Consider the following 14,575-nt stretch of genomic DNA (forward strand, 5'->3'; position numbering starts at 1 on the left):
CTCCTGTTAGACCATGTGTCAAAATGGCTGAAATTGGCCAATTAACTCGAGATAAACTGCGGCGCGTCAACGTGTCAATAAATGTGACAATACTGTTTGACGTCGCTGAGTATGATTGCCCCGGAACTGCAAAAGATGAGTTTTGAGACGCTTGACAACTCCAGAGACAATACAATATGGAATAAACAGCAGTGGGTCATGTGTCCTTAAAGGCACACTGCGTAACATTATGGACTACACTGTTGCCATCTGTACAAAACATGCTTCCAATGACACAATGACTAAGTATTTTTACACTGGGTTCTCAAATAATGGACTTGGATGATTTTCTTCAACATCTCCATGGAGACGAGCTGGACACGAACCAGTAAAGTGATAGTCATGAGCTGAGCCGCGTTTGATTCCCACCAGGACGGGGTGTGTGGAGTTTGCATGTTCTCCCCGTGTCTGTGTAGGTTTCCTCCGGGTACTCCGGTTTCCCCTACCACTAAAAACATGTACAATCGGTGAATCCTCTGACCACCAGCCTGGCTGCACATCATGGAGACGGGTCCCCGAGCGCCGGCCCACGCTGGCAGCTCACTGCTCCTACAGGTCGCCCCCGCGGCGTTGATGGGTCAAATGCAGAGAATGAATTTCCCTACGGGGATTAATAAAGTAAACCTTAAAGGAATAGGCCACCATTTTTCCATACTGAGATATGTTCTTACCTGAGCTGTGACGAGTTCTTTAGGACCTGTCTGATCTTCAGTCATGTAAACACAGCGCAGACGGCGTTAGCATTTAGCCTCTCCCTCTCTCCTCTATAGCTCCAAAACAGGAGTAATTTGGCATTTGCACAGTAAAGTGAAGATTACTGCGCGGATTTCGAACGTGACTGTGTTTACGTGACTGAAGGCACAGGGGAAGATCAGACAGGTCCTAAAGAACTCGTCAAAGCTCAGGTAAGAACATATCTCAGTGTGGAGAAACGGTGGCCTGTTCCTTTAACAGCAAAAGCACATTTGTACATTTATGAGGTATTTATCAATGTTGAAAATGCCTGTCCTAAAATAAGGCCCTGTCCACACGACTGAGGTGAGGACCAAACGCAAAGATATTCTATCAACCCAGTGTATCGTCCATACGAGCCGGCGTTTTGAGGGTCTGTAGACGAACATTTTCCAAACTAGGTCCCAGAGCGGAAAGACCTCAAAACATCGTTTACGTGGCGAAGTTGTTACGATGTTTCTGCAACTTTAACTAAAACGGTGACATCACAGCTCCAGAGTGGAGTCTGTGATCCATAATCTACTGACCTTGATCTATGATGGTTTGACTCCGCCCCTCTTTGCTCCACAAGCCACAGGGGACAAGTAGAAAAACACGAGTCAGTCTGTGTGTTTTGACTGACAGTAAAAGTCACTGACAGGTGTTTCTCCTTTAGTCCCGTTACGTCTGAAGAATAAACTCTCCTCCTCGTCTCTTCTGTAGATCATAAATCATTGAATCATTTTGATTTTCACTGTTTACATTCCACATAAGTTTACAGCTCATGCGCCTCTACATCTTGTTCTATCATCTGTGTGAGCGTCACAGCGCCTCACACAGGTCTCAACGACTCAAACACAAGAAACGCAACATGAGGAAAGTGTAAAACTGAACGGAAATGGAAAGGATAAATCCAGGGCTGAAACTAGCAAAATCCTGCACATATGGAGTACGGCAGAGGTCGGCAAGTTTTCTTAACGGAGGCCAATTTTTATCATTGTAAAAAGACCGAGGGCCAAAGTAAAGCACTACACTGCAAAAAGGACCATCTTAAATGAGATAAATGACTTAAAATTGCTTGAATAAAGATTCTTTATGTTGAAGTTGAGTCTGTTTGGTCTAATCTAAGATAAAGATACAAATGCCAATGGAACAACCATAAAACCCACTTTGAAATCAGACAAATTAACTTTTACTTTGATTTGTTTTCACTTGAAATTATACAATATAATCTGAGTTAAGAGAATAATGACTTGTTCCATTGGCGATAAGATGTTTTATCCGATCTAAGACAAGTCCAAATCTACTCAAACTTCAGATTGAATCTCTTAATTCAAGTAGGTTTCTGTCATTCCTTCTATAATCTTTTATTTCTTTTTTTCCAGTGCACTTTCTACAAATGCCAGAGTTGTGCATGATATGACCTAATCGGGTGTATTGACAGTATTAAGGGGGCGTGTATTCTGCAAAATGGACTTTTTCAAGCTTTCCATCCTGTTATTCTGTCACTCCCTCATTAAAAACATGGCTGAAGTGTTGCCTTGGCACATTCACGTATTTCTGAGTAATCTGTAAAAACTCTGATGGCGGCCATTTTAGGGATAGGTTTGCCTGAGTCCTCCTAGGAACGCCCCCACCTCCTGGAGACGCCTCCGAGCTTTGGTCACCAGCCGAGTAACCAACCACTGCTCCTCAGCAGAACCCCCTCCCCACTGATGCCACAGACAGCGTGTGGAGGGGGCGTGTCTAAAGGCTCAGAGGTTCTTAAAGAGACAGAGGCCGATTTCAAGACATTCACTACAGCCATTTTGAGAGAGACATTTTATACAAGGCAGTTATTCTAATTTACTGCATTTACAGACCAACAGAAGGTTTGTCATCATTGTAGTGTGATATAGACTGGTGCTGTGGGACTGACAAAAGCAGAACACCCCCTCTTTAACCTCTTAACTCCTGCCTGAATCGAGAGGATCTTTTTCCTCACGTCATCAGATTTTTTTCTCCATCATTTTTTTGTTGGGTGTTCAACTCATTTTTGTCACATTTTTGTATTTTTTTGTCACATTTGTCATTTTTTGTCAAATTTTAGCATTTTTTTGGGTCAAATTTTTATCAAATTTTTGTCATTTTTTTGTCACATTTTTGTAATTTTTTGTCAATTTTTTTATCAAATTTAAATCAAATTTTTGTAATTTTTTTGTAATTTTTTATCCATTTTTTGCATTTTTTGGTCAAATTTTTATCACATTTTTGTCATTTTTTCGTCTAATTTACTGCATTTACAGACCAACAGAAGGTTTGTCATCATTGTAGTGTGATATAGACTGGTGCTGTGGGACTGACAAAAGCAGAACACCCCCTCTTTAAAGCAGAACACCCCCTCTTTAAAGCAGAACACCCCCTCTTTAAAGCAGAACACCCCCTCTTTAAAGCAGAACACCCCCTCTTTAAAGTACTTTCTGGTTTGTGTCATTGTTTCTCAAAATCACCCTGACGTGATCAGAATCAGAACTGTTTTATTGGCCATTGTTAGTGAGCAGGTTCACAACGAGGAGTTTTTCTCGGTTCGATCCTTCAACATGAAACATAAAACATATAAGACGTAACTTCGATAAATACTAACTATAAAAACTGCCTATAAGGGCGTGCACAAAGAAGATTAAACAGTTTGATACAGAACAGCGTGAGTGCATATACAGGTGGATTCAGTAGATATGAGTGGACAGACCACATAGAGCAACAGAGCAGTGCGATCAATCATGTTTATCTGCACAGCCCGTTCCAAAACATCCCTGAATGATCGAAGTCATCTCTGTGAATTGACGTCCAGTCTGTCGATACCCGCGAGTGCAGAGCCTGTTTCTACATGAGCGACGGCTGCCAGTGCTTCCACGTGATGAATGATAAGTGTTACCCCGTCGACATCAGGTCCTGCAGCGCTGCCCGTGGTGAGGCGCGTGAGGCGCGTGAGACGAGCCTCACGTGAGGTCAGAGGTCATTCAGCTGAGCGCGGGAATCTCCCACTCACCAGTAAATACAGCCAACACTTCCACCAACTCTGACAGACTCGGATACATCAGCAAAAGCAGGTCATCAACACATCGGCTGAAAGATTTTAGCCTGTAGTTCTTTCATTATGCAGCAGTAATCAAGTAAATGTACTATACTGTTACTTCTTCTCTAACACTTTCTACTCTACTACGTTTCTATAAAAGCACCGTAAAGAGTGAATGTGTTTGTTTATTATAAGAGTCTCACTCCAGAACAATAGGTGGCGATGTGCAAATGACCTCACAACAAGGAAGAAGCTTTTATCCCCATCGTGTTGCTGTTCAGGTAAAAAGATTCATATATTCAAGTCATCAAAATTTAAAAGAAAAAAAAAGTGAAACATAAGTTCGAAAAAAAAATGAAAAAAGGTTGAAAACTGGGGGAAAAGGTGGACAAAATTGGGCAAAAAGTGGAAAAAAAATTGGGAAAGAACATGAAAAACACTGGAAAGATTTGGGGCAAAAATTTGAAGAAAAAAAATGAAATGGGACAAAAAAATATCAATCAATAAAAATTTGGAAAAAAAACTTGAACATTTCTGGAAAATTGGGGAAAAACACGTGACAAATTGAGAAAAATTGGAGGGAAATTTAGGGAAAACATGGAAATGGAAAAGTGTTTTTTCTGCCCTTTTGTAGTTAAAGAACGTTTCTTGGTTGTTTCACCTCAAACAAATGATACAAATGCAAAAGAAATGAAATGGAAGGAAATTAATAAATCAATATTATCTGTTTCTTAGCTCTATTGGATGGATGGATTTAGAAGCTACTTTGCTGATACCAAGGGAATATATGGGTTGTAAAAAGTTCATCATACAAATCAACAATTTATGGACGATCTACAATATCTTGTACTTTTTTACTGTAGTGGCACTAAACTTTCTACACCCTTTATTTTTCAGGTCTGGACCTTTATTTTGAAATACAAATATGACATTTTATGGATAATCTTCAATACCTTCTACATTCACATGGCACCAAATTTACACCAGTTACCAACTTACTACACCCTTTATTTTTTTGATCTGGACATTTATTTTGAAATTTACGTCAACATATGATGATTTATGGATAGTAATATTGAATAGCTTCTGCTGCTTTCACCGTACTGATCACTAGTGACACTAAAGTGGCACCGGTTATACATTATTAAATTAGCAATTTACAACTTTCAGGTCTGGATGATTCATACCAAAATATAACCATTTATGGGCATTACTCTTTAATAGCTTCTACAGTTCTCAGCGACACTAATTTGGCACCAGTTATTAAACTAGCAACTTTCTTCACCCTTTGTTTTTCAGGTCTGGGCCTTTATTTTGAAATGTCTGCACAAATATGACAATTTATGGATAATCTTCAATACCTTCTACATTTTTTACTGTACTGGCACCAAATTTACACCAGTTACCAACAATCATACTAGCTACAATCTTTATTTTTTGGATTTAAACATTTTGAAATTTACGTCAAAATATGACAATTTGTGGATGGCAAATGACTTACTTACGATTTGCTTTCTGTGTTTCCATCAAATTAAAGGAATAGACCACCGTTTTTACATACCGAGATATGTTCTTACCTAACCTTAGACGGGTTAATATATCCCCGTCTGGTCTTTGTCCGTGCGCTCACACATACGCAGCCTCTCCCACATGTCACATAGCTCCAAAAAAGCTCACGATAGAAAGTAAGTAAGTAGTAACTTTATTTAAATAGGGAACACGTGGAAGAGCTTGGTAGCTTCTATCGTGAGCTTTTTTGGAGCTATGTGACATGTGGGAGAGGCTGCGTATGTGTGAGCGCACGGACAAAGACCAGACGGGGATATATTAACTCCACTAAAGTGAGGTAAGAACATATCTCAGTATGAAAAAACGGTGGCCTATTCCTTTAAGTTTTGAACTGTCACAGCAAGACGACAGAATCAGAGTGTCAACGAGTTATTAAATGTATTAAAAAGACACATTTTACTATAATCGATAAATACAAATCTGAAATAAAGAAGCCAGTGGTTTGTTTGCTTGTGCAGATGCTATTGAGGTGCCAACAATCAAAGCTTTCTACTGTATGTTTTCCAGACATGGCGCAGCATAATGTATCCCACAATCACACAGACTCACAGGAAAATGCTTTTGTCTGCGTAAACTCTGCCTCACACACTGGCTGCTGGACTTGTCGCCAACAAACCGAGAGACGGGAGAGTTTCCAAAATAGCTTCTATCCACGTCGCAGTTTCTCCAAACAAAAGCCTGTATTTCCTCTGCGCCCGGAGAGAATCAGGCTGATTGGGCGACTCAGCTGCAATAAGCCGTGCACTTATTGAGCGTTAGGAGCGGGATGCACCACAGCCGCCCCCCCGCCCCGTCCCGAGCCCCTGGGCCAGGCAGAGCCGGAGCGGAGCCGAGCGGTCCCAGTGACTGAATGAGTTGGTAATGCGGGCCAAATGGGTTTGTTGTAATGGGACTCAGAGACGGCTGCTCTCTGTGCTGGAGCCGCACAGTGGCTAACTCTGCTCCTTTATGAGGGAGGGACAATAAACAACATCACCAACTTTTGTTTCTCCACAAACTTCGAGGAGCAACGTCAGTGCTTCTGTCCTGATGTGTAAAATAACACATTTAATGAAATAATATATATTGCTTTTGGTTCACCTTTATGTATATTAAACTAAGGGTCTAAAATAAAACTACATTTGACAAACATAATTCTAAAGTGAGATAAAACATGCCTGAACCAGATACAGTAAGTGCATGTTTTTGGAGGGAGCGCCCGGAGGAAACCTGGCTGCCTTCAGTGTCCTCTGATCCTCTGAAACGGTGCAGCACCTCCTGGGTTTATCAGTGATCCAGAGCGTGGTGTCCTGCACTGGTCACCTCCTCCACCTCCTCCATCCTCTTCCTCCACAACAGTCTTTCACCATCTTCTTCTCTGTCCTTTTTGTTCCCTGTAGCGCCTCCTGAGACGCCTCTCTGTGCTGCAGCTGTGGGGGCGTCGCCTCGTCAGTGGAACAGAAGAACAACAGACTCGTTTGGAGGAATTTCTACAGAATTTGGATCAACCAGTGACCTGATTTGTCACTTTGATTTTGACTATAATTTTGGATCCAGACCTCCAGGGGCTGTGAATTTTTTTTATTTTTTATTATCTTTTTATTTCACATAAGTTGCAAACAAGACAGTCTATGTGGTTTTTCCTCTTATGTCCCACCCACTTCCCACAAAACACACAAATAAAGTCAAATAATAATGACAAGAAAATTAATTAAAAATAAATAAATAAAATAAATAAAATTAAAATAAAAAATCTTGTTACACTTAGCACTATGAATAGCAGTAATAATGAGTAGCAGTACTAATCATAGGGATGTCATGATCGTTTGTTTTTTTTTTTTGGGGGGGAGGGTCTCCCCCTTTCCTTTCCCTTCCCCTTTTCTTCTTTACACCATTGTTATTATCATTTTATCATTATTATGTATAATAATATTAATAATGACTGTTTTATTGTTTTCTCTCCAGTTTCATTCCATTTTTTTACTCGACTTTCTCTCTTGATTTCTTTCTTTTTGTTTATTTTCTTTTCAATTGAGTTGAAATTTTTTCATCCTAATTGAAATTTAATTTAAGGGAGGGGCTGAGAATTTGATTTCCATTTATCATTCTTATGTTATTTTGTTCTCAACACATTGCCCTACACTATGAATAAAGATTTTCATCTGAAAAATCGAATTGATTGAAATATAGGATGTGTTTTTTGCCCTAAGTTTTTGTGAGCAGTGTATATTCCAACCATCTATTCAGCAACATTTCAGCACCATGGACAGCGAAATTAGACCCTTTGCTTAAAATAGTCGGTAATGGGGCCGACTGTTTAAAACCACTTGGATGACGATCATTTTGTGATATTTATACAGGCCGCGTGCGAACACATGCTGTGACAGTGTAACAATCTGAAACAACATTTGCACTTCCTCTCGACCTGCCGTCGTCCCGCACTGACACGTATGACACTATTACGCGTTTAGCCGTGATGATGCAGCACAAACGTGTCTGTGTTTTGTCAGCTCTGAACACGCTCCGACAATGACCTGATTTTTTTTACAACCTCTCCGCCTTCACACAACAGGCGCCGCTCCACATTTGGGCTGCGCTTTTTTGTGTGCATAGATTTGAATAACAAGTCGCAAATCCGGTGTAACGGTGAATAACTACGCTCCTGCTTATGTTTTGACAAGCCGGAGACAGACGTGCGCGGAGCCGCTCACGCGTGTGCAAATGCAGATTATCAACTCCTGCGACACGCTTTCTGCTCACACAAGTGAACCCAAGCTCTTTATATGAAGGAAAAAGACGGAGTGAAGTGGGACTAATGATGAGGCGAGGGCGCACACGGGCAAACGAGCCTGTTGGGAGAGTGTAGCACACGGAGATAAGGAGCTTTAATGTTGCTATAAGATGAGCGTCCGTAATGAGCGTGAGCAAATGTGATTTATTGGGAGTGTTGTGATGAATGGAGGAGTTGGAAAACGAGTTGTAATCACTCATCGTTATGTTCCTTTAAGGTGGTTCAGGCACAAGGGTAAGCAAAAGGTATGAAATCAGATCTTACTGTGTGAAGTGTGTTTTTCTTACTCTCAAACGCCGCCTTCTTTTCTCCACCCACTCCCAAGTAAACTTAGATGCATCAAGCCGGGTCTTATTTCTATCACTTTCCGGATCTTTACTCCTGTTTGGTGAAATTGATTTGAACTGGTTGACCCACAAAATGCTGCTTCAGTCTGAGGAGGTGGTCTGTCCCTGACACATGTGACATCCTGCAGGTCCACACTGTCATTGTGTCCTTGGGCAAGACTATTCACCCGCCTTGCCTCCAGTGTCCGACACTGGTGCATGAATGAGACTGTGAATGGCTGCGTACGAGTTCATTTGTGTAAATGGTAAATGGACTCAACTTACCGAAAATTCTCTAATACTGGCCTGTGTTCCATTAGAGGCCGGGTCTCTGACAGGGGCCGGGTCTCTGACAGGGGCAGAGTCTCCGACTGAGGCCGGGTCTAACAGAGGCCGGGTCTCTGACAGGGGCCGGGTCTAACAGAGGCCGGGTCTCTGACAGGGGCCGGGTCTCTGACAGGGGCCGGGTCTAACAGAGGCCGGGTCTCCGACAGGGGCCGGGTCTCTGACAGGGGCCGGGTCTCCGACAGAGGCCGGGTCTCTGACAGGGGCCGGGTCTGACAGAGGCCGGGTCTGACAGGGGCCGGGTCTGACAGAGGCCGGGTCTGACAGGGGCCGGGTCTCCGACAGAGGCCGGGTCTCCGACAGAGGCCGGGTCTAACAGAGGCCGGGTCTCTGACAGGGGCCGGGTCTCCGACAGAGGCCGGGTCTCCGACAGGGGCCGGGTCTCCGACAGAGGCCGGGTCTCCGACAGAGGCCGGGTCTCTGACAGAGGCCGGGTCTCCGACAGAGGCCGGGTCTCCGACAGAGGCCGGGTCTCTGACAGAGGCCGGGTCTCCGACAGAGGCCGGGTCTAACAGAGGCCGGGTCTCCGACAGGGGCCGGGTCTCCGACAGAGGCCGGGTCTAACAGAGGCCGGGTCTCCGACAGGGGCCGGGTCTCCGACAGAGGCCGGGTCTCCAACAGGGGCCGGGTCTCCGACAGAGGCCGGGTCTCCGACAGAGGCCGGGTCTCTGACAGAGGCCGGGTCTCTGACAGAGGCCGGGTCTCCGACAGAGGCCGGGTCTAACAGAGGCCGGGTCTCCGACAGGGGCCGGGTCTCCGACAGAGGCCGGGTCTCCGACAGGGGCCGGGTCTCCGACAGGGGCCGGGTCTCCGACAGAGGCCGGGTCTCCGACAGAGGCCGGGTCTCCGACAGAGGCCGGGTCTAACAGAGGCCGGGTCTCCGACAGGGGCCGGGTCTCCGACAGAGGCCGGGTCTCTGACAGGGGCCGGGTCTCCGACAGAGGCCGGGTTCGCGGCTGGTGGAGGCAAATTAAAGCCGGTCTCTAAAACAGGCCGGGGCTTTTATTAGAAACTATAGCAGTAGAAATATCCCCCATGTTAGGAGTTTGTCTCATACTGGTGTAAATGAAAACTCGCGTGCAGGAAGTAACAAACTGAACCCGGGCCGAGGGGGACGCTGCGGAGGAGCTGATCCCAGCGTAACTTTGACACAGATTTAGCCACTTTTCAAACCTCCTGTGACCATATTTGGAAACAGGGCAAATGTTGTGTGACCCTCCAGGGTTTTAATAAAGTCTCCATCGCGTCTTCAAAGCACGTCCAGCTGCTCCGTGTGCAGGTCAGTCCCACGCCTCAAAATAACTCCTCCCATCAGCGCGAGCGTCTCGTCTTCTCTCGGGTCAGTCTCATGATCGATCACAAACACAAACGCTCCGTCTAAACTCGCCTTTTACACAAGATAACAACAAATAATCCGGTCCGCGGTAAAAACGAAACAGAAACCTGCAGTGACACTGATGTCAAAGCTCCGCTAACAGCAACGAAACACTTCCTGTTGTCCCGACAAAATAAAAGGCGTCAATGTTCCAGCCGCTGGGAGAGGGTTTGAAATGTTCATTAATAAATTAACCTGATATTTTAGGGGCAAATGGACACAAATCTCTTTTTTATTCATTTTCCTGGTCGTCCGTTTTGCTCAAATAGAAATAAAGGCCTGGTCCGAGATGCCCTGGAGTAAATAAAGGCCCCGGCCGATATTAGAGCATTTGGCTGAGATTTGAAATGCAAAAAAGCATCTTGCTGTTGAGTCGAGTCTCAATCTAATGAAACTAGATTTGGATTTCTAGAAATATAAAAATGTCCATACAATACATTTTATTGATATGATGCTATTAATGTTATTTCTCCATCACCGACAGAAACTTACAGCATCATAAAAGCGCAATAAAAATGTAGTTTTTAAAGCATATTTGGACATCGTCTCGCTCCAAGTTTGGATTTTTCTTTCTTTTCCAAACTCCTTGCTCTGTCTTTTGCAGATGTGAACATGATAACTTCAGAGGAGAACAGCGCGGTGCTCCATGTGTTCTCAAAAGACAAACCCATCTTTGATTCTTACACAAAGAGCGATAACGACGTGGCTGTCAATTAATTCCCTCTCGAATATTAACAAGGTGTTCGACAAAGGACACCAGCACTTAACACATGGATTTGCACTTAATAAGAGGATTCCGGAGTTTGTGCAGGTACTTGCAGAACAGGGCGTTTGTGGCTGAATGGTTTGTGACCGGAGGGGACGTGGGACTTGGTTACAATTTGCAGAACAATCCTGAAGTAATGTGTTCGACGCAGTGATGAAATTTGGGTGAAATTGTTAAGCAGACACAAAAGGCAGACGGCGAGAGGCTGTCGGGTCTGACAAGGAAGAAGATACTCAATATACAAAAACGACAATGTGCAACTCTGATCAGATCGGCGAGCCGTATAAATCCCCTAACCCTGAAATGTCTTTTATAAACGAGGATGGAAAAGAGAAACTTAAAGAGGCGGAGCTTCTCTGTAGGGACAAGACTAAGGGTGTGTTCAGACCTGCTCTGTTTGGTCCACTTTAAACGGATCAGGGTTCGTTCTGAACGCTGCTCCGGATTTTTTATTCAGGTGTGAAAACAACAAACGAATCAAAGAACCCAGACCCACTTTTTCAGGTGGTCTCGGTCCGGCTTCCAAACGGACTCTGGGCCAGTTCGCTCCAGGTGTGAATATAAACCACTGTTGATCCGAAACAACTGCGGGAAACATGCGCCTTTTTGGGCTCAACAAGCCACCGTAGCAAGGCCTTCACTGCTGCTAACGCTAACACTGGCAGGGGCTACTAACAATGAGCCGTGGACAGACCTGGAGCTCCTGGACGTTTGGGCAGATGCACTGACACAACTGAGTTTGTGTTTAGTGAGAAAATGAAGCAGAGGCTTTGAGCGTCTCCTGAACAGCCGCGGTGTCAAAGTGGAAAAAACTTCGCCAAACTTAAATGAAAGTACAGACGCATTAAAGAAGAGGAGGATCAAGACCAACAGTTTGTCCCGTGGACATAATGGAAACAAACAGCTCAGACGACCCTTCATCCACACAAACTCCTCTTCCTCAGCTGCTCCGGTGAAGCTGAGGTTAAAGGTCAGTGGTTTAGCCTCTCACGTTTCTTTTATTATCATAGTAAGCATCAAATTTTCATTTTTATTTCATTTGTTGTGGTCCTTGCTGTCCAATGGGAGCCTCGATCGTCACACTCGTGTTTACAAAATATAGTTCTCTTGTTAAAGTACAGTCTGAAAACGAACTGCACCAAACGGAAAGAAAAGTTCGCCCCTGATCCGGAACAAACAAGCGGAGCAAAGGACTTTCCTGGTCTGAATACACCCTAAGGAAGGTTACTCTAGTGGCAAATGGCTCTCTTTTGGTGACATTCTTGAGTTAAATCTGATTTTGACTCAGGTTTTGGTGTATTTTAGATACATTTTGAACCAACACTATTTGAAGTGTGCCTGGATACAGCGAGAATCTATTATGCCGTGGCCTCCGCGCTCACTATCGGCTGCCTGCAGTTCAACAATACAGCGCACCTCACAGATTAAGTACAAGCAGCAGAAGTGTTTACACAGCAGCTCTGTGTTTACGGCTTTGAAGTGGAGCGGTAAATTAGCAGAGGGCGCGTCTCGCTCTCTCGTGTGGCTCGTCGTTGAAAATGAAGGATTTTAGGAAAAAAAAAACGCTGCAGCAGGAAATTCACGCGTCTCGAGGCCCCGGCAAAGCTAACACTTCAATAAGAACACACGGGGACAAGAGGGCTTATTAAATAAGACATTTAGCCCCACAGGGATTTATTTATCTGCTGTGACGCTTGTAAAACACACATTTCTTACACAGGAGATGCTTTTTAAATATATACTGCATGATATAAAAAATACGGTTACTTTAAAGTGGAGACAAACACATTGGCATAAATTCATTGCAGAGACAAGTGTGAGGGACGGGTTTAAAATGCATGTTGTGCAAGAATTAAAAGGGCCCTGTATTAGAAAGAAAGAGGGGAAACGAGGAAAGTCTATGCTCATTCACTGATGCCACGACATCTTTGCTATAACAAGTCAATATAGCCGTGTGTTTGACCATTGTACTATTTTAATTATTACCACTATTGTAAAAAAGGAAATATACGACACCCTACTGGATTACTTTAGGTACATCCTACAGTAAATTAGCAAGTTAACATCACTAATACAGTAGATCATCACCAGCACATCACCAGCACACAAACTTGTACAAATGTAGATGCTTGTCCATTTATTTGTTTTATTGTGACTAGGGATGTACCGATCCGATATTCAGTATCGGTATCGGTAGCCGATCAGGCTTTTTTAGAGTATCGGATTGGATCGGATTTGATGACTGGACGGGTCCGATACAAGACGGCCGTGAATCTGCGGTGCTGAATCTGCAGCGGCTCTGCAGGTTTACCGCACCGCCGCGCTTCGAGGGTTTATCACAGCACAGCGGTAAACCTGCAGATGGAGCCGCTGCAGACCCAGGACCGCAGATTCACGGCCTTCATGCTATCGCTAAGCTAGGACACTGAATTGATTTATTTGATTTGATTTATTCTTATTATTGTGTCTTTCACATAAGTGCTCAGCTCTCGTGGGCTTACAAGACACATTTCAAAACAGAATTAAAACACCTGCTTCTGAAAAACTTTCTAATCATGTCATCAAATTTTTTTCCATCTTTTTTTTGGGGGGTTTTCAACTCATTTTATAACTTTTAGTAATGTTTTTTAATAAATTTTTGGTCATTTTTTTTGTCCTTTTTTGTCAAACTTTTCTCACTTTTTTGTCACATCTTCATCATTGTTTTCGTCTCAGTTTTGTCGCTATTTTCTCACCTTTTTCCCAGAAGCTTTTGGATTGGGGTTAGGGTTAGGGTTAGGGCCAAACTGGAGAAAATGTGCTCGGTTCAGGTGGGAGTTAAGGGGTTAATATTCAAAGCTAAAGCCAAAACGTCTTCCATGTTTATGAAAAAAATACAGCTGGTAAAACTAGTGGTAAAACTGGTAATATCCATAGGCAATAATATATAATGATATACAGTATATTATATAAAAATCTAATAATACAAAAAGACTGTATCGGATCGGTATCGGCCAGATGAAGGGTCAAAAATATCGGATCTGGAGCTCAAAAAAGCGGATCGGTGCATCCCTAGTTGTGACCAAATGCCATCAGTTTTCGCACCAATCTGCTCCCATAACTTTGTAATACAGGGCCCGTCAGTCACAAAACAAACACCACGAAAAACATTGGCATTCTGGATATAAAAAACATGTTATTCAGGTAAAAAATACATTCTGTAACACTTAAACAGTAGTGTGCACCTTGTTCCACAGTGTGAGCTGCCTGTCCCGCTCCTGTGTGTCTGTGGAGGGTTTCGTTCTGGTGTGGCTTCCCCTCTTGGTTCCGGGTCAGGAGAGCGCGTGGAAGGAAGCGCCGTGTTCGTTTGGGGAAGAGGGATAACGGGGCTCCTGGACTGGCCCTAATCTGTAAAGGTCCCGTTCACAGAGGAGCCGCCCAGGTCTCGAGTGCTCAGGCGTTTGGGAGGAGCTGTGGTGAGAAGACACAACGGGAATCTACGGTGAGTAAACATCAAACTCAGTATTTTCTTCCAATAAACAGTTTTTTGTAGGTTTGGTAAGAATATTTAAGCCAGTAATATTTCGTCAGCCTCCAAGCCTCTGTCCAAGTCATCTCAAGGACGATTCCAAAGTGTTTT

At 43.7% G+C, this 14,575-nt stretch overlaps 1 protein-coding gene across 2 annotated transcripts in view; it reads right to left on the reverse strand.

The window, feature by feature from the left end:
* Positions 1 to 14,245: 14,245 nt before the first annotated feature.
* Positions 14,246 to 14,575, reverse strand: part of cep128 (centrosomal protein 128) — a 72,490-nt gene continuing 72,160 nt past the window's right edge. For both annotated transcript variants that reach the window (XM_079571799.1, XM_079571798.1), the window contains exon 25: positions 14,246 to 14,406. In XM_079571799.1, coding sequence (XP_079427925.1) covers positions 14,339 to 14,406 — 68 coding nt within the window. In that variant the 3' untranslated portion in view covers positions 14,246 to 14,338. The remainder of the gene's footprint in view (positions 14,407 to 14,575) is intronic.

This window comes from Gobius niger (genome assembly GCF_951799975.1).
Source record: "Gobius niger genome assembly, chromosome: 15".
In the NCBI taxonomy this organism is placed as follows: domain Eukaryota; kingdom Metazoa; phylum Chordata; class Actinopteri; order Gobiiformes; family Gobiidae; genus Gobius; species Gobius niger.